General features: G+C 46.1%; 3 protein-coding genes across 3 annotated transcripts; all 3 read left to right on the top strand.

Annotated features, from left to right (window-relative positions):
• Window positions 1–560: 560 nt before the first annotated feature.
• On the top strand, window positions 561–2,508 carry TRV_06187 (uncharacterized protein; the record flags this gene model as incomplete). Its single annotated transcript, XM_003019718.1, has 6 exons — window positions 561–638; window positions 692–842; window positions 1,033–1,305; window positions 1,347–1,724; window positions 1,804–2,331; window positions 2,474–2,508. The coding sequence occupies 6 exons, from the start codon at window positions 561–563 to the stop codon at window positions 2,506–2,508; spliced, it is 1,443 nt and encodes a 480-aa protein (XP_003019764.1).
• Window positions 2,509–3,583: 1,075 nt separating this feature from the next.
• On the top strand, window positions 3,584–14,397 carry TRV_06186 (nonribosomal peptide synthase, putative; the record flags this gene model as incomplete). The annotated part of the gene is made up of 2 exons (XM_003019717.1): window positions 3,584–4,036; window positions 4,099–14,397. 2 exons carry the CDS (start codon window positions 3,584–3,586, stop codon window positions 14,395–14,397), a joined length of 10,752 nt encoding a protein of 3,583 aa, XP_003019763.1.
• Window positions 14,398–14,742: 345 nt separating this feature from the next.
• On the top strand, window positions 14,743–22,464 carry TRV_06185 (uncharacterized protein; the record flags this gene model as incomplete). The annotated part of the gene is made up of 4 exons (XM_003019716.1): window positions 14,743–15,423; window positions 15,489–16,538; window positions 16,701–16,810; window positions 16,845–22,464. The coding sequence occupies 4 exons, from the start codon at window positions 14,743–14,745 to the stop codon at window positions 22,462–22,464; spliced, it is 7,461 nt and encodes a 2,486-aa protein (XP_003019762.1).
• Between the last annotated feature and the right edge of the window lie 186 nt (window positions 22,465–22,650).

Genomic DNA, 22,650 nt, shown 5'->3' with positions numbered 1-22,650 from the left:
CTCACGGTGCTGTACGCCGTTCCGTAAAAATGAATGGCATCGATCACAAGGGTTGCTCGGGATATCAACTATCGTGGGAACAGGTAGTGTGTACCAAGTCCAGAGTAACTTTATTTTAAAGTTTCCAGGCTTGGCGGCCCAGGGGCTTGGGAAAGTTTGACTAACAAACGTAATTTTTTTTAGCAAAAATCAAGGATTACTTGGCGTTTCGTATCGTACGTATATTGTATCACTTAAACCATTGTTACGCTATGTATATCGACGGAGCAGGCTCAAGCGAGCTGTTTCTCAGCTGCATTTACATATCGACCTCCGGCAAGATTAACATCCATGGGTTATATTCCTTTAAGTTCGGAAACCCTGCCTATTACTCTGGCAACAGGATGGCTAGGTACTTAGTTCCTTGCACTCTAGGCTGATGTAGATATGTGGATAGGGAAGTCTGTAGTTAGGACGAACGATATTAATATCCCAACGTGGGTCGAAGCCAGCCTCTACGGTCAATAATCTTCTATTCCATCATCGCATTACCTAGTACACGCATTATTTGAGGGCAAAAGATGCTCAAGTTCCACTTCCCTTCATATACCACGTTGTGGTTCACTGTTATCTTGGGTGCAGCTGCCCTACTTCTCTGTGTATGTCCAAATAAGTCACCTAACCCGAAAACACGGCTGATATTTAACTGTAGCTAGTTGGAAGATTGGTTTACCTAGTACTTTTCCACCCTCTGGCGAAGTATCCTGGCCCATGGCTTGCCAAAATCACAAATTTATATGCTGGATATCATTCTTGGAAAGGGGACCTTCATATAGATATGCTTAATTCTCACGTCAAGTACGGTTGGTGGCCCACACTTGGTGTTTGAAAGGCTTCATCTCTCTCTCTCTCTTGACTAATTATTCTTCCCCAGGGAAATTTGTCCGATATGGCCCAAACAGTCTCCTTGTAAACACAGTGGATGGGCTTCATGGCAAGTATATCCCTATCAAGTTTATGCGGGCTTTTATTTTCTAAGATATACTTGTTTAGATATATACGGTCACGGAAAACGATTCAAAAAGGCCCAGAGATATGGAGCTATGGTGCACCGCGCCCCCAATACCTTGACAGTAATCGACAAGAAGAAGCATGGAAAGAAGAGACGCATTATAAGTCAGGGATTTTCTGATTTTGCACTTAAGAAGCATGAGATTGTGATACTTGAACAAGTACAGCATTTGTGTACGCAGTTGAGGATGGGATCGAACGGAGAACAAATACCCATCGGTTCCTGGTCCCCCCCAAAGGATATGGCACGGCTCAGTAAGTTTGGCGTCAATGATACAGGCACAAAGAGTCAATAGCTAATCAATTAGACGACTACTTTGCTTTCGATGTGATGAGCAATATTATTTTTGGAGTCCCTTGGTCGACCCTGCGAAGCCCGACATATCGTTTCATTCCAGAAGTCATTGAGAAGTCAAATGTCCGTGTTGGGACTCTGACACAAGCTCCTGAAATAAGTTTCTTGAGGTTTGATAAAATTGCTTTCCCCGAAGCTATCCGTGCTAGGGATAAATTTGTTCGATTTGTAGACGAGATGCTCAGTCAGGGAATTAAACACGCCTCTAAAACTGGATGCGGTGTTTTTGCAATTTTGTCCAGGTCAAAGGATCCTGAGACTGGTGAACCTTTGAAAATGAGAGAGCTAGGCGGGGAAAGCGCAACTCTCATTGTGGCGGGTAAGCCCTTCTCTACTTAATTAATCACCTCTCTGTCTTCCCTTCTTTCAATATCTAATGAGGTATAAATCATGTTTAGGCACAGACACAACATCTACCGCCCTAGCATCATGTTTCTTCTACTTATCTCACAACCAATCCTCGTATGATCGTGCTACTGCAGAGGTTCGAACTGTCTTTGGGTCATCTGAGGATATTACAATGGGGCCAATGATGAACAAATGTGTCTTTCTACGTGCTTGCATCGATGAAAGCATGCGGATGTCCCCTCCTGCAGCCAGCTCCCTATGGCGTGAATCTGAGGAAACCGGTGCAGTTGTAGATGGCGAATATATACCCCCGGGTGTAGATGTAGGAACTTGCATCTACAGTATTCATCATAACCCTCAATACTACCCTCGCCCTTTCAGCTTCCAGCCAGAACGCTGGCTTGGTACTAACAAACACGAAGACCTGGCAGATGTACGCCTGGCACGATCTGCTTTTAACCCATTTTCCATTGGTCCCCGAAGCTGTATCGGCAAGAGTCTTGCCTATGTTGAGCTTCAACTTTTGCTAGCTCATATCCTATGGAGATTTGATATTCGCTTGGCTCCAGGGGAGATTGGTAAGGTAGGGGAAGGCAAGCATGGATCTGAGTTTGGGCGTCACCGAGTTGATGAATATCAATTATGGGATCATCTAACGGCCGCAAAACATGGACCCTTTATTCAGTTATGTCCGAGGGTGTAAACAAATAATAGATATAGACAGCTTTGATTCTCAAGAGATAGGAGATGTCTAACTTGGCCGTATCAAATGGCTCTTTTTGACTACTTTATTTATGTTGTATATTCCATTGCTAGAACTAGACATACACTAGACATACATACGTTGTGTAACTAACTAGTCATAAATCCGAGAACTGACCTGATTTAACATGAAGCCACATTAAATTTTGGCCCCTGTGATGTTCTCACGTGTCTATTTTTTTTATCCCCGGAGTATTTTCATTGCATTGTTGAAGTAACTACCCCGACAGCCTCGTTGGATTGTTTATTTTACGTTGAGTAAGGTTTCAATATATAATGATGCCGCAGCTACCCTGAAGGAATCTATACCCAATAATGGGCTAAAGACAGCACTTCACTCAGCTGTTCTCAAAAACAGAGTTACTAAAGTATAAACGTATCATCTCAATGTATCTCCCCATAAGGCATATGAATTCAAGACCATGCAGCAGGGATGGTGAGATACAACTTAAATCCTCATGCAGGCGCGGACCTTGCCCAAATAAGGATATTACCGCAGGAAATATTCTCTGTCAGTGTATATTTTTGCAAATCGGAGCTGAGAATTAACCGGCTAGACTAGATTTGAAATCAATTGTAACCCCCCAGCAGCATGGTCTACCGAGTTCATCGATTACCTTTGCAATGATATAAATCCTAGTTTACAAGCAAGGGTTACGTGCATGCGCCCCATCTCCTGTGGATGATACTATTAGCACTGGCAAGGGTTCATGGCATCCTGGCAGCATTGCAATCTCGTAGGCATCCTTCTCTCGGTATTTGCGGCTGAGGATGAATACCACTCGAGTTGCTACTTCCGAGATACACGTGGTTGAGCTCTACTGAGCCAGGAAAATGGCTAGCTACGGGGTATATTGCAGCGGTTTATCTGGAAGACCACGCCGGGTAGAAATAATTAGGATCCAGTGTGTTACCATAAAGCCACACCAAGGTAATACTCAGCTTGAATGCCTATGAATCATATTTAGCTCCCATTGGTAATGCAACCTCTGTCGCAATCGGGCATACCACCATTCGGATTTTTGTCTTCTGCATAGATTCATTTCCACCGTCTTGACCATCATCGCCATGCCTCACAGCGTTGATACCATTAACCCAAGACGATATGGGTCATCGGCAACAGCTTGCAGATTTCCGGTTCTTTTGGATGATAGTGAAATACCCCATAGCTTCGAACTGGCAGAAACACCCATTGAACTGCCCTCTTACCAGGAGATCATAGGGTTTTGTGAAAGGGGGAACGTGTCCCTCAAAGCAATACTTCAGGCAGCCTGGGCCGTGGTCTTGAAAACGTTCACCGGTAGCGGATATGTATGTGCAGCAGCGATATCGGACACCAGCTCAGGTATATTTTCGATCTCTATAGATGAGAATACAAAATCCGACGACTTGCTCAAATCTATGCCAATGGAAGCTATGAGTACTGCGCTTGGTAATATAGATTCTCTCGAAGCCGATGTACCATGTAATTCTGCGGTTTGGATATTCAATGAGACGAAAAATGCACAGTGGGAGCCAAAAGTGAGTAGCCACTCGCTCCTGTAATTCTTGCGAAGTAGTTCATCTAACAGTGTGTCGCATAGTTCGACGTCTGGCTCCATGTGGATTCGGGGAAGCCCTCACCTAGAGCTGCTTTGTTCTACAGAACTAGCCACTTAAATCAAGGATATGCAGAGATTGTCTCAGCTACAGTTGGCCAAATTGTGATGGAAATATTAGCCAACCCTTTTAGTGAGGTATCACAAATTAACCTCGTTCATCCCCGGTTGCGGAACCAGTTACAAGCATGGAGTAGCAACTCGCCCAAATCGATTGACAGATGTGTGGGCGCCCTTTTCGAAGAGGCTGTCTCTAAGTATCCACTTAGGCAAGCGATACAGACCTCGGAGCGCAGTGTAAGCTACGAGGAGTTAAATGCTTTGAGCGCAGGGATCGCTCTGCATCTGCAGAGCTTAGGCGTGGTACCAGAATCAATCGTCGTTCTTTGCTTTCCCAAATCGGTATACGCTGTGATAGCAATGTTAGCCGTCGTTCGAGCGGGCGGCACCATCCTATTCCTTGACCCGTCACACCCGGAAACTAGACACAAAGATATAGTTGGCCAGGCTAATTCACAGTTGATCCTAACTGCTCAAGAGTATTCTGGAAAATGGGGTTGGTTTGGCGGCAGGGTGCTACCAGTTGATCCCACACTCGTGGACACACTCAAAGTAGACCAGAAAACATTTACTCGACAGTCCATCACAACAGTTACCCCTTCAAATGCATTATACATCATTTTTACTTCGGGGAGTACTGGGAAGCCCAAAGGTTGCGTGGTTGAACATCGCCAATTCCTAACGGGGGCTATAGCACAACAGAAGGCGTCGGAGATGAACCATGGCGACAAGGTGCTCCAACTGGCTTCCTTTACCTTTGACGTAAGCGTCTTGGAGATCCTTACATCGCTTATCACAGGTGCCTGCGTGTGCATTCCTAATGACGAAGAGAGGTCCAAGGGTCCGGAGAGATGTATACAGCAGTTTGGTATCACATGGACATTCCTGACTCCATCTCTCGTGAAACTAATGAGTCCAAAAATGGTGCCATCGCTCAAATTCCTTGTACTTGGTGGTGAGGCAGTTCAGCCCGAAAATATCCAAACTTGGGCGCCACATGTTCGGCTTGCGAACGGGTATGGCCCTACAGAGTGTTCTATTGCTGCCACCGCAAACCCAAGGTTATCCTCTACCTCCAGCCACACTAATATTGGGTATCCCTTGGGTGGTTGCTGCTGGATTGTTGATAAGGATGATCACGAGAAGCTTCTCCCAATTGGCGCGCCTGGCGAGCTTCTAATACAAGGTCCAATCGTGGCACGCGGGTACTTAAACGAGAAAAGGAAGACTGAAGCAGTGTTTCTAAACTCAACAAGTTGGGCTGCAGTCGAACCCTCTAGCTCCAGTCGGATTTATAAAACTGGGGACTTAGCTCGATTCAACTTTGATGGCAGCATTTCTTTCAGTGGCCGTAAAGATAACCAGGTGAAGTTACGAGGCCTTAGAATCGAACTAGGTGAGATTGAGCATCATCTAATGTCCCACGAATTGGCTGGACAGGTGGTTGTAGTGCTCCCAACAGAAGGCCCATGTCAGGGCTCGCTAACCGCAGTCATATCATTAAAGAACTTCAAACAAATGTCCACGGACGTCGAACTGATAGATGACCTTGAACTATCAGCCGCGAAAGCAGAATTGGAAGGTATTGCGAGCAGCCTACGGGAGCGACTGCCAGGTTACATGCATCCAACTATCTGGATTCCAGTGAAGTCTATTCCTTTAACGAGTTCTGGGAAACTGGATGGAGTTGCAGTCCGTCAGTGGGTATCTGCCATATCAACAGACATCTTCAATCGCGCGACAGACAAATATGAAGGCTCCGAAATTTGTAGAACTCTGCCATCGAACAATCAGGAAAGACAGCTACAAGAGGTCTGTAGCAAAATTATCGGTTTAGACCAGCCAGAGGATGTCTGGTTAGAGAGATCCTTTATCCAAAATGGAGGCGACTCTATCCAAGCCATGCAATTGCTGAGTACATTGCGCGATAACGGTCTTGTCGTGAAGCTAGAGGATATCATACAACTCCCGACGATATTAGACCTGGCTCAAAAAATCGAAAATAGCGAGGCTGGCTGCATTGATAGTGCTCAGCTAACCCCTGAACTTCCAGATTGTACAGTTAATGAGGAGAGGGTTGTGCAATTGGGACTCGAAATGGGTCAGGTGGAGGATATCTATCCGTTGTCGCCCGTCCAGCGCGGAATACTTCTCGCTCAACAGCACTACCCTGACAAATATCAGTTTCGACTTACTTGTGAGGTCGTACCGTTGCCAGCATCATCGTCCTCGTCACAAAGTCCTGAAGTTGATATCGACAACATTGGTAGGGCTGAGGTTGAGAGACACTGGACAGATTGTGGCACGTGCGCAAACGTGAGCTTATTAATCAGAGCTTGGCGCCAAGTCGTTCAACTTCATCCCGTCTTGCGCACCATCTTCATCGACACAGAAACAGAGACAGAAGACGGGTTATTTGATCAACTTGTACTGAAAACAGGGGATGGGCTAGCTGATATATGGCAATTTGAGGATGAAAATGAGTTTTGGTGGAACCTTGATGAATATAAACGCACCGATGGCCCCCTCCAGCCACCAGTCGCTTTCATCGTTTCATCTGTCAAGGCAGAAAGAAGGATCTTCTGCACCATTGATATCAGCCATGCCTTGATTGATGGTATATCAAGTCTAGTTTTATTGAGGGATATATGTCAAGCATACGGCGGTTTACTTGACAGTACCAAGACAGTGAAATACTCGCCGTTTATTCGCTACCTCCAGCAACTCCCACGGGGCGCGTCGCTCTCATACTGGACGGAGCATCTGCTTGATGTGGTGCCATGTTACTTCCCAACCCTTAACGATGATTTCAGCGGGGGGGAAAATCAGCCCCGTGAAATAGTAACTAACATCAAGAATACGGATGCGCTCCACAGGTTCTGTGCGGCTCATAATTTTACACCTGCAACTGTCTTTCAAGCAGCATGGGCACTTACTCTAAGGGCTTATACCCGGCGTGACGATGTATGCTTTGGATACTTAACATCTGGCCGCGATCTCCCAGTGCCAAATATCCATAACGCAGTAGGCGTATTTGTGAATATGATGATTTATCGAGCATCTTTGTCACCGGACAAAGTAGTGTCTACCGTTTTAACAGAAGTTCAACATAATTTTCTCAGAGGGCTACCACATCAGCACTGCTCGATTGCTGAGATACAGCATGCTCTTGGTATTTCACAGTCATTGTTTAACACTATCTTGTCGCTGCAGAGTGCTCAAGATGAGACAATAGCCACTGATGGCTCTGACCGGGGAATCGCTCTTAGTGTGGTCTCTGAAAAGGATCCCACAGAGGTATATATATGGCTCTTTCCACTCTGTTTTGCGCATCTTGCTAACCCAAGTGTACAGTATAATATCTCTGTCAACGTCTTTGTATCCAGGAAAAGGATATCCCTGACATTGCGCCATTTTGATGAGACCATAAGCAGCGCAATGGCTGAAAATGTTATGGGAACATTGCAACATATTATTCACTTGATTGCTAATAATTATCATCAACCAATAGGAGAACTGGATATGATGTCTGCTCGTGATAACATCCAAATTGGACACTGGAATCAGGATCAGTGGCCAATGGTAAATGATTGTATTCATGAACTAATCCATAGGCGGGCTGTGATACAGCCGGATGAGATTGCAGTGGAAGCGTGGGATGGACACTTGACCTACAAGGAACTTGATGGTATTTCATCAAAATTGGCCCTACACCTTGCAAGCCATGCTATCGGACCGAATACCCTCGTGCCCATATGCTTCCCGAAATCATGCTGGATGGTTGTATCACAGCTCGCGATCCTCAAAGCAGGTGGAGCATGTGTCGCATTTGATCCAGAACATCCACCAAATCGTAGGGAGGAAATGCTCCGCCAATGCAAGGCGCCTGTTGCTCTAGTTTCCCAAGAAAATATACCACTTTTTGAGATGTTTGTGTCAACCGTTATCAGCATTGGCCCATCGTTTCTGGACACTTTGCGAGATGATCCACCGACCATAACAGCTTCCTTAGCCATATCACCAGAGAACCCCGCTTTTGTTGTTTTCACTTCAGGGAGCACTGGTAAACCCAAAGGAATTGTTGTTGAGCACCGTGCACTCTGCAGCAGCATCCAAGCCTACGGCTCTGTTATGAAGTATGCTCCTGGTGCACGTGTTTTGCAGTTCGCAGCATATACATTCGATGTCAGCATTGGCGAAACTTTCGGCTGCCTGGTACGGGGCGGGACACTATGCATCCCAAGTAACGACGAAAGACTCAATGACCTCGCGGGAGTCATCAATCGTTTTAAAATTAATGCGTTATATCTTACTCCGTCTGTGGCTAGCATACTGCAGCCGTCTGATATTCCCGGAGTCCATACTCTGGGACTTGGTGGTGAGGCTGTTCGAAAGGAGAATATCGACTTATGGGCCGAGCATATCAATCTTGTGAATATATATGGCCCTGCAGAGTGTTCGGTTTGGTGTACAGCACTGTCGCCTGTATTACCCTCCGTCTCTCCTCTCAATATAGGATATGGCCTAGGTGCTCGAACGTGGATTACAGAAATAGATAACCCATCCAAGCTCTGCGTCATTGGCACAGTGGGTGAGCTTCTCATAGAAGGACCAGTCGTTGCTCGAGGCTATCTCAACGACGAAATCAAAACAAACGCAGTATTTATACAACCGCCTGCGTGGCTAATGAAGCATGATCCCTCCGTGGCAGAGCATCCTAGAAAGGTATACCGAACAGGGGACTTGGCTCGATATAACTCGGACGGCTCTGTTCATTTCATGGGCCGCCGTGATCATCAGGTGAAACTAAATGGCCAACGAATTGAACTTGGTGAAATTGACAACGCTTTGTTACTCCACGCCGATATTCAAAATGCTGTTACTCTAGTGCCAAAAGCAGGACCATTCAAAGGAAAACTGGTAGCTCTAGTCTTACTAGAGAACCAAACCTTTTGTTCTGTGGCAAAGGGAGACGCAGGACTCAAATTCCTCCACGATGAAAATGGAGAGTATTTTCCTACAATCGTGTCGAATGTCAGGTTATTCATATCATCCATTCTACCGTCTTACATGGTCCCTTCAACGTGGATTACGGTTAAATCCTTCCCACTGTCGACAAATGGTAAATTGGACCGTTCTTCCATTATGTCCCACATAAACAGCCTGCCCAGTAGCTACCTGAACGAAACAATGGACTCTGATACCAAGGGTGACAGTCTCCCAAGGAATGATACTGAGGATATCATAAGAACCATCATTAGTTCAGTACTGAATACCGGGCCAGCCAATATTTTGATGGGCCGGGGTTTTCTGGCCCAAGGTGGAGATTCCATCACTGCGATGCAAGTCTCTTCTCGCTGCCGAGCTCAAGGCATTCTTGTTCCAGTCAAGGTAGTGTTAAAAAGCAAAACCATACGCCAGATTGCAGCCGAAGCAGTCGTCAGGCAAGATACACCAGGTGTCATTGACTTCCAGGAACCGGTATCATTATTCCCATTTTCACTTTTGCCGGGAATGAATGAATCAGCCCTTGATGATATAGCTAAGAAAGCGAGTTATCGAGGTTTGGTAGATATAGAGGATGCTTATCCTTGCTCTCCAATGCAAGAAGGTATCCTCATCAGCCAAGCCCAAGCGCCAGAAACTTATAAGTTCTACGTTGTATGCGAAGTTTATTGTTCTTCTCCTACCTCTCGTGTTAGTATTGGAAACCTACAAGTAGCGTGGACACGCGTTGTTGCAAGGCATTCGTCTTTGCGGACTTTCTTCGTGGAGGGTCTCTCACGAGAATATTTATATACGCAAGTCGTTCTAAAGAAGCATACTCCACGGATAGAGATTGTTGGGGACTTCGATAGTTTATCTCGGCAACCCCATAATAAACCCCTGGACCATAATGAGCTTATTCCTTCACACCGTATGACCATCTGCGAGGATAAGGAGAAGATATACTTCAATCTGGAAATCAACCATACTCTGATTGATGGCACATCGATGGGAATAATACTCCGAGATTTGAGAGCTGCCTATTCCCATGGATTGCAGCCGGGGCTTCTGTACCGGGACTACGTAGCCCTCTCCTTGAACCATCCAAAAGAGACAACATTACTTTTCTGGTCTAAATACCTCGAAGGTACTAAACCAACCTTTTTTCCACGGCTCCATGACGGTGACTCGAGAATGAAGGAACTGCGAACCGTCAACATTCCAGTCTCAGGGTCTACCATGATCGACCTCCAAGCATTTTCCAGAGAAAATGGTATAACAATGGCGAACATTTTTCAAACTGTCTGGGCCATCCTCCTCCGTGTATATACGGGAGAGTCTGACGTTGTCTTTGGATACCTGTCTTCAGGTCGTGAAATCGATGGTCTAGACATGGAAAATGCAGTAGGCGCATTTATCACAATGTTAGCCTGCCGTGTCAATGCAGACGACTCATCCACCCTACTTTCCTTGGCACAGAATATAAACGAAGATTTTGTTAACTCTCTGCCATATCAGCGTACGTCGCTTGCCGAAATGCAACATGCTCTCGGGTTGGCCAGTGAACGCCTATTTAATACCATACTGTCGTTACAGAGGCCCATGGTGCAGCAGAACTCAACTGGACATATTGAGATTCAATGTCTTGGTGGAAGCGACCCAACCGAGTATGATCTGGCTGTGAGCATCACTGCGGATGATTCAGCTATCGACATTGATATTAGCTACTGGAGTACTATTATGTCGGAAAAGCAAGCAGAGTTGCTAACCTCCACCTTCACCACAATCCTTTCCGCCTTTCTGAAATACCCAACAACGAAGCTGCATTGTGTGGATGCCCTGGGGAATAAACAAACCGAATACTTGTTTTCCATCAACGGAAACGGTGCTGTTCCATATTCGGTCCATGATTGTATTCATAGCCGCTTTAGCAGCCAGGTGGCTCTATACCCCAAATCACCAGCTGTTTGTTCAGCGGATATGTCTCTTTCCTACATTCAAGTAGAAGAATTATCTTCAAAGCTTGCTGCGCTCCTTATTTCCCTGGACGTTTGTCCCGAAAGAGTGGTGGCTCTTTGCTTCGATAAAACCCCCTGGGCGATAGTATCGATGCTGGCGGTTCTTAAAGCTGGCGGTGCATACACTTCTATAAGCCCAGCACATCCAGCTCGGCATATAGACAATATCATCCATCAAACTAAATCCCGTATCGTTCTTACCGGATCAGAAAGCTACGGCAATAAAATACGGCATATGGTTGACTATGTTATTCTGGTGGACCCTTCTCTCCTCTTCAACCTACCAGTGGCCAAACCAGGTGTTATATCGCTTGCATCTCCGGACAATGTAGCCATGGTTAATTTTACTTCTGGCAGTACTGGAAAACCTAAGGGAATTATGGTTCTACATAAGGGGGTATGTTCTTTAATCGACCACAACGCGGATTTGGGCATTAATAATGAATCCCCAGTCCTACAATTCTCCGCATTTACATTCGATACCAGCAATGCTGAAATTTTTCTTACGCTCTGCACTGGAGGTTGTGTCTGTTTGCCTTCCGACTATGATCGACTTAATGATCTTGCTGGCGCTATCAATCGTCTTGGGGTCACTCATGCCTTTTTGACACCCTCAGTGGCTGGATTCCTATCACCTGAAGCAATGCCATCTTTACAGATGTTAGCATTGGTGGGTGAGGCCGTTACAAGTGACCTTGTTCAACTATGGCAAAAGCCAGTACGCTTGATAAACAGCTATGGGCCTGCAGAGTGCACTATCATGTCATCTTTTTCAGTCTTGCATGAAGGACTCCATCCCTCAAACATAGGGAAAGCCCGTGGCTGTATATTTTGGGTTACAAACCCGATGAATAGTCAATACCTGGTCCCTGCAGGTTGCGTTGGGGAATTACTTGTGGAAGGCCCTATTGTCAGCAAGGGGTATATCAGTCCTGAGCTTACCCTTGAAGTATTCATCGATCCTCCGAAATGGAGGGGGGTTGTTGCCAATGGATCACGGTTTTACAAAACCGGGGACCTCGCCAGACAAATGCCAGATGGGAGTCTAGTATACGTAGGGCGAAAAGACTCCCAAATCAAACTTAACGGGCAACGAGTTGAAATGGCCGAGATTGAGAAGGAAATTAGCAGTTACTCTTCAGTGCAGCATTCAGTTGTTCTATTTCCTAATTATGGGCCTTGCTCAAAAAAACTGGTCGTTGTTATCGGCTTCAAGGATATCTCACACACCCAACCTCAGTCGTCAGAAATGATAATGTTGAATGACGATGAATCTGCAAACCAAGCCGATGCCATTCGTGATCGCATGACAACCTTGTTACCAAGCTACATGGTTCCAACTGTCTGGATTGTGTGCTCAAACCTTCCCTTGACAATTTCGCGGAAAATTGATCGTCGGAAAATATCACAATGGGTGGAAAGTCTTAATGATGCCTTCACCGAACGTGTGGCTGAGGAGAAAAACGATGTCATGGGGAATGCTTCTTCGCCAAGTTCTACAATTTTGCAGCGACTACAGGAAATTATTTCTCGGGTGCTGAACATATCTAATAGTCGTGTTCTCTCAAATCGTTCATTCTTGAACATTGGTGGTGATTCTATCACTGCAATGCAGCTGGTTGTTATGTGCCGCAATGAAGGCCTCAAAATTTCATTCAAAGACGTCATGCGCAGCTCGACAATTAGCAAAATGGTGCACTCCGTGGAAATTATCAACCATCCTTCACTGCACGAAGAAGAACTGTTAGAAGTCTCTTTTGGTTTGAGCCCAATCCAGCAACTATATTTCGAAGAAATCTCACAAGGTGCTACGGAAATATCAGCAAATCAATTCAACCAGAGTTTCCTTCTAAGGCTCGTACGTCACGTTCCCGTAGAAACTTTGAAGGGCGGAATTGAAGTGATTGTGGAGCGTCATTCAATGCTGCGTGCACGGTTCCGAAAGTCTTCAGATGGCCGATGGACGCAGGTTATTACAAGACCAGGGAAGACAGTGTATCGTTTCCGAGAGCACACAGTTTCAGCACGAGAAGAGGCTCTTAGCCTTGCAACTGCAGCTCAGAGGCAGCTGGACATACAAGCTGGCCCAGTATTTGCCGTTGAATATTTCAATATCGCTGGAGAAGACCCTCTTATCTTTTTCGTTGCTCACCACCTCGTTATCGATCTTGTATCATGGCGCATTATTTTCCAAGAACTTGAAGATCACGCCCTTGGGGACACCTCTATTCCGCGAAACGAGCCATTTTCTTTCCAAAAATGGCAAAAACTACAGGCTGATTATGCTAGTAAACACTTAACGGCGAAGCCATCAATCAACTACTTTGTTCCAAGGGCGAATTATGAATATTGGGGGATGGATGGAGTAGAAAACATCCAGGGAGACACAATCCAACTAGCTGCATCGTTGAACGCCGAGGAGACCCAGCTTCTAGTGAATAGCTGTCATCAAGCTATGAGGACTGAGCCGCTAGATGTCTTCATCACTGCTATATTAGTATCCTTTATCAAAACTTTTGATCGTGAGCCGCCAGCTATTTTCAACGAAGGCCATGGTCGCCAACCATGGACTTCGGATATTGACCTGTCAGACTCTGTGGGCTGGTTTACCACGATCTTCCCACTTAGCATACCGATAGGGCCGAGTGATACGCTGTCTGACATAGTGAGACGTGTAAAGGATCAAAGAAAAGAACTCCCAGCTAACGGCTGGTCTTACTTTACCTCGAAATACCTGAATCCCGACGGCGCGAAGCGCTTCAGAGACCATATGCCGGTAGAAATATTATTCAATTACCTTGGACTATACCAAGGCCTTGAACGAGAAGATGGGATATTTCAGCTTCAACCTTTCAACGACGGCGATGTTGGGAAATGTGTCAAGAGATATTCTCTATTCGATATTAATGCGTACATTGTGAACGGACGTGCCAATTTTACATTCTCGTTCAATCGAAAAATGAAACATACGGAGCTCATTGCGGAATGGCTCAAAAATTTCACGCAGAGCCTGAAGACTATACCACAGGAGTTGGTATCCACAGACTTTACCCTCACGCGAAGTGATTACCCATTGCTTCAGATATCTTCTTATTCGACGTTAGATGCTCTCCTAACACAGAAGCTACCCCAACTAGGATTTTCTATAGCTGATTTTGAGGATATATATTCATGCTCTCCGCTCCAGGAGGGCATGCTTCTTAGCCAAGCTCGAGATTAAGGGACTTATCTTTATTCTGCGATTATGCGAGTTAAATCAACAAACGGGAATCCAACTGATGCGCAGAAACTGGCATTAGCATGGCAGCAAGTGGTTAATCGACACCCTATACTTCGTACTGTCTTTTTAGCGGGCATATCCGAGAGACCATTTGACCAAGCTGTTCTACACAGCTACGATACCCGCTCATCAATACTGGTATGTGACTCTCCTGATCATGCTATTGCTACTCTATGTGCTTTGGGTATAGTTTCTGTCAAAGAAGGATGCCCTCCCCACCGCATGACAATTGCGAAGTCCAGAGACGGGGTGGCTTATTTTAAACTCGAAATAAGCCATGCTTTGATGGATGGCACATCAATGGCAGTTCTTGTTAATGACATTGCTCGAGCGTATAACGATGACTTCTCTTCAACTCCAGCTATGCCTTATAGTGATTACATAGCACATATTCAGGCTCAACCGACCGAAGATGCGTTATCATTTTGGGAAGCTTACCTTGACAAAGTTATGCCATGCCATTTCCCCCCTTTGCTGGACCCCATGGAAGGGCTCTCGGCTATGAATGATATTGAGGTCAAAACACCCGGTGTCTCTGAGATGCGCCAGTTTTGTCGACGAAACGACGTGACACTCGCGAATGTGGTGCGTTTGGCATGGGCATTGGTTCTATCAGCCTATACAGGAGAGGATCAGGTGTGCTTTGGGTATCTTACTGCCGGTAGAGAGATCCCTCTTCCTAAGATTGAGAGTTCTGTCGGACCTCTTATCAATATGCTTGTCTGCACTATCGACATTGCAGAGATAAGCAAGAAAACAGTTCTTTGCGAACTCCAAGATCTCCAAGACGAGTATTTCAAGGCACTGCCATTCCAGCATACGAGTCTAGCTGAAATACAACATCATATGGGTCTTACGGGACGATCATTATTTAACTCAGTTGTGAGTGTGCAGCGCCGTGATGTGGGCAATACTGTTCTCGGCGATATGCAAATTGAGTATATATCTGGACTTGACCCTACCGAAGTAAGTGTTTCTCGGCACGGTTCAACCTGTCTTTTAGACTTATACCATTCTAATCCACTCCTTAGTATGACATAACGGTCAATGTAACAGATACCAATCACGGGCTCCAGATAGGTATCAGCTATTCTGCTTCATGCCTCTCACCTGGGTATGCTGCGAACGTATCTTCCGCTTTATCCGCAGCACTTTTCTACATTGTGTCAAACCCCCTGTCCCCTGCTGGGTCTGTCAATCTTTTTGACGAGTATCATAAACAACAAGTCCAGAAGTGGAACACCGTTGTACCTCCTCCCGTCTATGATTGTATTCATTCTCTCATTGAAATCAACACAAAGAGCAATCCTGATGCTATTGCTATTGATTCTTGGGATGCAACATTTACCTACTCTGATTTGGACAAAAGAGGGACCCAACTCTCTCACGTCCTTATTTCAATGGGAGTTAGGTCCTCGGACATGATTCCCATCTGTTTCACAAAGTCTTCTTATGCCATTGTTGCGATGCTCGGAATTCTTAAGGCTGGGGCAGCATTCATACCCCTAGACCCAGAACACCCAAAACCCCGCTTAGCAACCATTATCAACCAGTCCGGCTCCCGTTTGGCTCTTACCAGCCCAGAAACCTCAAATATAATCGCCAGTTTAACACAGGATATTGTATTGGTTTCTAGTTGTTCAGATTGGTGGGCAGAAGAAGTGCCATATGATTATACCTGCCCGAAGATCTACCCTACGGACGTTGCATATGTCCTGTTCACTTCTGGAACTACTGGAATACCCAAGGGCGTTGTTATAGAGCATTCCGCCGTCTGTACTAGCTCCTTTTACCACGGTAGGGAGATCGGCTGCAGCTCCAAGACCAGAATGTTTCAATTTTCCGCTTACACCTTTGACGCTTGCATATTGGAGATTTTTACAACTCTTATCTATGGGGGTTGTGTCTGCGTTCCATCAGAAGCTGAGCGTATGAATGATATAGCTGGGGCTATAAACCGGCTAAACTGCAACACAACTTTCCTTACCCCATCAGTTATACGCATTATCCGCCCCGAGCAAGTTCCCAGTCTTGAAACAATAATATTAGGAGGCGAGCCCCTTGATAAGAATAGCATTGAAGTGTGGGCGGGACATTGCCGACTAATGAATGGTTATGGACCGACAGAGACTTGTGTCTTCTGTATAATGAAGACATTCTATGGACCACGGGAGCATCATGATGTGTTAGGCCGCTCAGTTGGCTCGGTTTCATGGATAGTGCGACCTAGCAATCACGGACAGCTTGCCCCAGTTGGTGCAGTTGGCGAACTTCTGGTCCAAGGAGGAACACTTGCCCGTTGCTATTTGAATGACGAAAAAAAAGACAGACCACTCATTTTTCGAGAAACCAAGTTTCTCCTCAGCACCAAATAACCAAATGTGTAGCCGTTTCTACCGAACAGGCGACCTGGCGCGCTACAATGTCGATGGCAGTATTACCTTTTTGGGAAGAAAAGACACCCAGGTGAAATTACGAGGACAGCGGGTCGAGCTCTCTGAGGTTGAATATCAAGTCAAAAAGTTAATTCCATTCTCTTCTCAAGTTGCGGTTGAGATAGTCATGCTCCGAGGTGAGAAGGATCAAGCACTTCTGACAGCCTTTATCTGTGACTCCTCTGCTGCTACCCGCACACTGCCTTTGCTCTCCAATATGACACAGTGTTTCAAGGTACAAGTTGACAGGCTCAAAAGGTTGCTTTCTCGCGTGCTGCCGCATTATATGCAGCCGTCAATATACATTCCCACCAATTGGATGCCCACGACTACAGCAAGGAAGCTGGATAGGAAGCTTCTTCGCGAATCTGTGGCAGCATTATCTGAAGATGAACTCGATAGATACTCCCTAGATGATAATCGCAGGCCTCCAAGTTCGCATACTGAGAAATGGCTGCAACAAAATTGGAGCGAGGTATTGAACCTTTCCGTGAGAAAAATTAGAGCAGATGACCATTTTTTCGAAATTGGTGGTGACTCTATTTCTGCCATGAGGCTTGCTGCAATTACATCTCAAAATATGAGGGTCTCTGTAGCAGATATATTCAGCTATCCAGTCCTCTCCAGCCTAGCAGCGATTATAGATTCCAGATCGTCCGAAGCAGAGCAGAGAGAAATAAAACCAGAACCATTTGAGCTTCTAGCCCAAGGAGAGGATGCATCAACCATACTGTCAAATATTGCGAATCAGTACGGTATCCCACCTGGTTTGATCGAGGATGCGTACCCTCCCACCCCCCTCCAAGACGGAATGGTAACGCACACATTTCTCAACCCTACAGCATATATCCTAAGACAAGTTGTCCGCATCAAGCCATCTACTGACATAGCGCGGTTCCGAGCTGCTTGGGAAACCGTATCCGAGAAAAACCCGATCCTTCGTACAAGATTTGTTAGGCCTTCGAATGGAGAGACAATACAGATTGTAGTCAAAAGTTCTATCGAATGGAGAAATGCTGAAACCCTCCAGCAATACCTTGAATTGGACCAGGGCGAAAATGTTGCTTATGGTACTCCGCTGATACGTTATGCCATGACTGATGATGATCACTTTATTCTGACGGTTCATCACTCATTATATGACGGGTGGTCTCTACCTTTACTGCTTCGCCAGGTCCGTTCTATATATGAAAACGGCATTTGCCCCGATACCCCAGGTTTTAACCTATTCATCAAATATCTACAGAATGCCAATCTCAAGTCCACCAAAACTTTCTGGGAGGCCCAGCTGGCTGGTCAGCGCCCAGCTACTTTCCCAATGATTACTGTTCCAGGATATCGCCCGGCTGTTCAACACATATTGAAGTATAGGTTCGCCTTACCAAAGCTGGTTAACTCGGAATTTCTCAAAAGCACTATACTCCGTGCCGCATGGGCGTTCGTTCTCTCTGTATACTCGGACTCCCAGGATATAGTGTTCGGAATGACCCTTTCTGGCAGAAATAGCCCTGTCACAGGCATCGAAAAGATAATCGGCCCAATCATTACAACAGTCCCGGTACGGATTGTGCTGAACCCGACTGAAACTCTCAGTGAGTTCCTTAGCCATGTCCAGCAACAGGCCACAGAAATGATACCCCATGAGCATTTTGGAGTACAGAATATATCAATGTTGAGTGCAGAATGCAGCCAAGCCACTCAATTCCAAAATTTGCTCGTAATTCAACCTATCTCGGAAACTACATCTACTGATGCTCTGCTTCCAGGATGTAATGAAGTTGATTTACCACTGAAAGGTTTTGACAGCTACCCACTTGTGGTAGAATGCCACGTTTCAGACGATACGGTTCAAATTGAGGCAAGATATGATGGATGTTTGCTCTCCTGTTGGCAGGTCGAGAATATGATGAGCCATCTCGGCCAAATCTCGAAAATATTCACAGATAATTCCAATTATCATCTTCAAATAAAGGAGACAGACATGTTTGGCGAAAGAGACAGGCAACAACTACTGGAGTGGAACCGGGCCTATCCTGAGACAGTTGAATCGACAGTACCTCTAGTTTTCGCGCAACAGGTTCAAGAGCGGCCATCTAATATAGCAATTGATGCATGGGATGGACAACTCACTTATTCAGAACTCAACGACGTTTCAGATGTGCTCGCACGGCATCTTACATACCTAGGGGTGTTACCTGAGCTATTAGTCCCCCTCTGCTTCGACAAATCCCTCTGGGCTGTGGTGGCACAGATGGCTGTGATGAAAGCTGGTGGAGCTTGTGTAAACCTCGACCCTAGACATCCCCAGGGCCGCCTTGAGACAATCGTCAAAGATTCTCAGACAAGTATCATTCTCTGTGCCCCTCATTATTCTGGGATACTAGGGTCATCTACTCCTCAGAATGAAGTTGTGGTGACAGAGGACCTCATACACAAGTTAGCTGGCTCTCCTGACTCTAGCATAGAGCCATCTCCCCCCAGCCCTTCAAATGCAGCATATGTGCTCTTCACATCGGGCAGTACTGGTAAACCTAAGGGAATTGTTATTGAGCACCGCTCGCTATGTTCTAGCTCTAAAGCCCACGGCACCCGCTGGGGGATTGGGGCTGAGACCCGGGTGCTGCAGTTTGCCGCATATACATTCGATGTAAGCTGTGCGGATATATTTACAACATTACAACGCGGCGGCTGTATCTGCATTCCTTCTGATCATGACCGTCTGAACGCGCTTCCAGATGCTATTGTCCGATTCCGGTGCGACTGGGCTTTCTTAACACCTACAGTGGCGAGCTTGCTTCCTCCAGACTCCGTCCCTTCCTTAAAGAAGCTGGTTCTAGGAGGAGAAGCATCAACATGGGAAATTATCAATAGATGGTACAATATCCTTGAGCTCATTGTGTGTTATGGTCCTGCAGAGTGTTCTATATACTGCTCTGGAGCACCTCCTGCGACAGCTACCAGCGATCCAGCCAATCTAGGAAGCGCTATCGGGGCGCTCTATTGGGTTGCTAATCCGAATGATCATAATCAACTCACTCCACTTGGTTGCGTGGGCGAGCTCCTGCTTGAGGGTCCTACTATTGCTAGAGGGTATCTTCACGATATAGAAAGGACAGAACAGGCCTTTGTGAGCAACCCTTCTTGGGCTCCACCTTTTACTCCAGGTGCTTCTCGCCGCTTCTACCGTACAGGTGATCTTGTTCGCTATAATAGTGACGGAACCATTCGATTTGTTGGCCGAAAAGATACCCAGGTTAAAGTTCGCGGGCAGCGCGTGGAGCTAGGGGAGATCGAGCATGCCATATCTACATCTATGAATAGCATTGCTCATGTCACAGTCGATTCTATCCTGGATGCATCCACAGGTCGACAAACTGTAGCTGCTTTCCTGCATTTTAACAATGCTAGCGGCCACGCTGAGATCATGGACATGACAGAAGACCTCCGTCACCGGTTGATAGAACTCCAGAAGGCCCTTCGGGAATCGCTGCCTTCATACATGATTCCATCCCTTTATCTACCTTTGGCGCGAGTCCCCCTTACAATGAACGGAAAGGTAGACCGGCGACAGCTACGTGGGCTTGTCAACTCCTTGACAAATGCTGATATTACCAGCTGTTCCCTAATAGAAGACACTCCGCATGTGCAACCTACTACGGAGGAAGAGTTCAAACTTCGCGAACTTTGGTCGAGGGCTCTTCATGTAGAGGTTGATACGATAGGAGCTACTGACCATTTTATCCACTCCGGCGGAGACTCGATTGTTGCAATGAGATTGACAAGCTTAGCTCAAGCCGAAGGAATATCCTTAACAGTACAGCAGATATTTGAGACCCCTATTCTATCAGACATGGCTTCTCTGATTATGGTTCATCCGTCAAGCCGTGATATTAATCACTCTGTCGATACGATATATGAGCAGTTCTCGTTGCTTCCGGGGCAACCAGAGGAAGATATGCTCTCGATAGTCGCTGAAGATGTCAAAACTAGCCTTAGAAATATTGCAGATATTCTACCAGCAACTGATTTCCAGTCGTCTGCCATTGCACATTCCATGCTGAAGACGAGAGGGCTTCTCAACTACATTTATCTTGAGGGGAAAGGAGAGATACCTTGGAATCAGGACGTCATCCAAGAGAAATGGTTCGAGTTTACTAGCAAACACCAGATCCTACGAACGGTCTTCGTCTTTTATCAAAGCAGTCTTTACCAGGTTATCCTAAAGCAGGTCTTGGAAGGCATTTCCTGGCATAGAACTGATGATGATATCGATTCTTTCTGCCGCGATTTATATCAGAGAGACATTCAGTCTGACCGTGACCTTAGCGATCCACTGACTAAATTGATGGTGGTCGGAAATAATGAACGGCATCGACTTATTCTTCGCTTATCCCATGCTCAATATGACGGGATAAGCTTACCCCTGATTTGGCAGAGTCTACAAACGGCCTTTTCAAGCAAGAGATGCCCGCCAGAGATCCCCTTTGCAAACTATATATCAACCATTATCTCTCAGCAAAAAGTCACAAACTCCAGGGCATACTGGAAAGCCCTACTGGCAGATTCTAAAATGACAAATGTGGTAGAACAGTCCAGACCATATTATCAAAACACCTACGACTTGCACATAAGGCGATCTATCACCATTCCCTCTCAGCTGTCGTTGTCGAATCAAGGAATTACCTTCGCAACTGTCCTTAAGGCCGCATGGGCAATCGTTCTCGCCTCTCTCTCGGAAACGACAGATATCATTTTCGGCCATGTAACCTCCGGTCGCACCGTCCCAGGAAAGGGCATCGAGCGAGTGATCGGTCCGTGTCTCAACATTATTCCAGTGAGGGCCCAGATGGACACTACTACCACTGCATTTGATCTTCTACAGCAGCTACAATCCCAGCACGTCGCCAGTATGGCCCACGAAACTACTGGGATGCGAGATATTGTTCGTCACTGCAGCCCGTGGAAGCCGTACACGCGGTTCAGCACCATAGTCCAGCACCAAAATATCGATGAAACTGCCACGGTTCTGCTGGATGACCAGGAGTACACAGTTGGTGATTTCTGTCCAGCAGCAGACGAGTCAGATATTGCTATCAAGACGACCCCCCGCAGCGGAAATGAAGTTGAGGTTCTTCTCATTTCGTCATCGCTATCAGTTGGAGAGCTCGCAGCGGACAGAATATCATCCATTCTTTGCGATACAATCCACAGGCTCTATACTTCTGAGGCTACTGACCTCCTTGTTACTGAATTGATAGACCATGGACAATCTCTTCCGCCGTTGAGCAAGTGTTTTACAGGTACAAGTCGATACGCAACTTTACAGAGCAGCTTTCAGTCAAGGTCTGGTGAAATGTTACTGACCATCCAAACTGACTGGGGATCTGCGCTGGAACAGCCAGACTTACTGATAGATTGGGATTCGGACTTCTTCGATGCCGGAGGTGATTTGGTTTCTATTATATTGCTGGCTACAACATGGAATCGGCAGGGCTATAAAGTTACCCCAGAGCAGCTGCTGTTTAACTCGCGAGCCTCGGAGATGGCACAAGTACTTTTTCAGTCATGCTGAGAACGGGGATACTACTACTTCCATATACCGATAATACGACATGTACTACAAGTAGCACTCTTTGTTCTAATATGCGTTTAATTACCCCTTAATATATAGGCCGTAGGCCAACTGCTCAAGATGAATTTGGACAATGTTGTACTTCATGGCACCCACAACGAATGACTTTGCTTCTTATTTTCCAGC

The sequence above is a fragment of the Trichophyton verrucosum genome, assembly GCF_000151505.1.
Source record: "Trichophyton verrucosum HKI 0517 chromosome Unknown contig00678_55.r1.exp, whole genome shotgun sequence".
NCBI lineage: Eukaryota > Fungi > Ascomycota > Eurotiomycetes > Onygenales > Arthrodermataceae > Trichophyton > Trichophyton verrucosum.
This window is presented reverse-complemented; position numbering and strand designations above follow the sequence as displayed.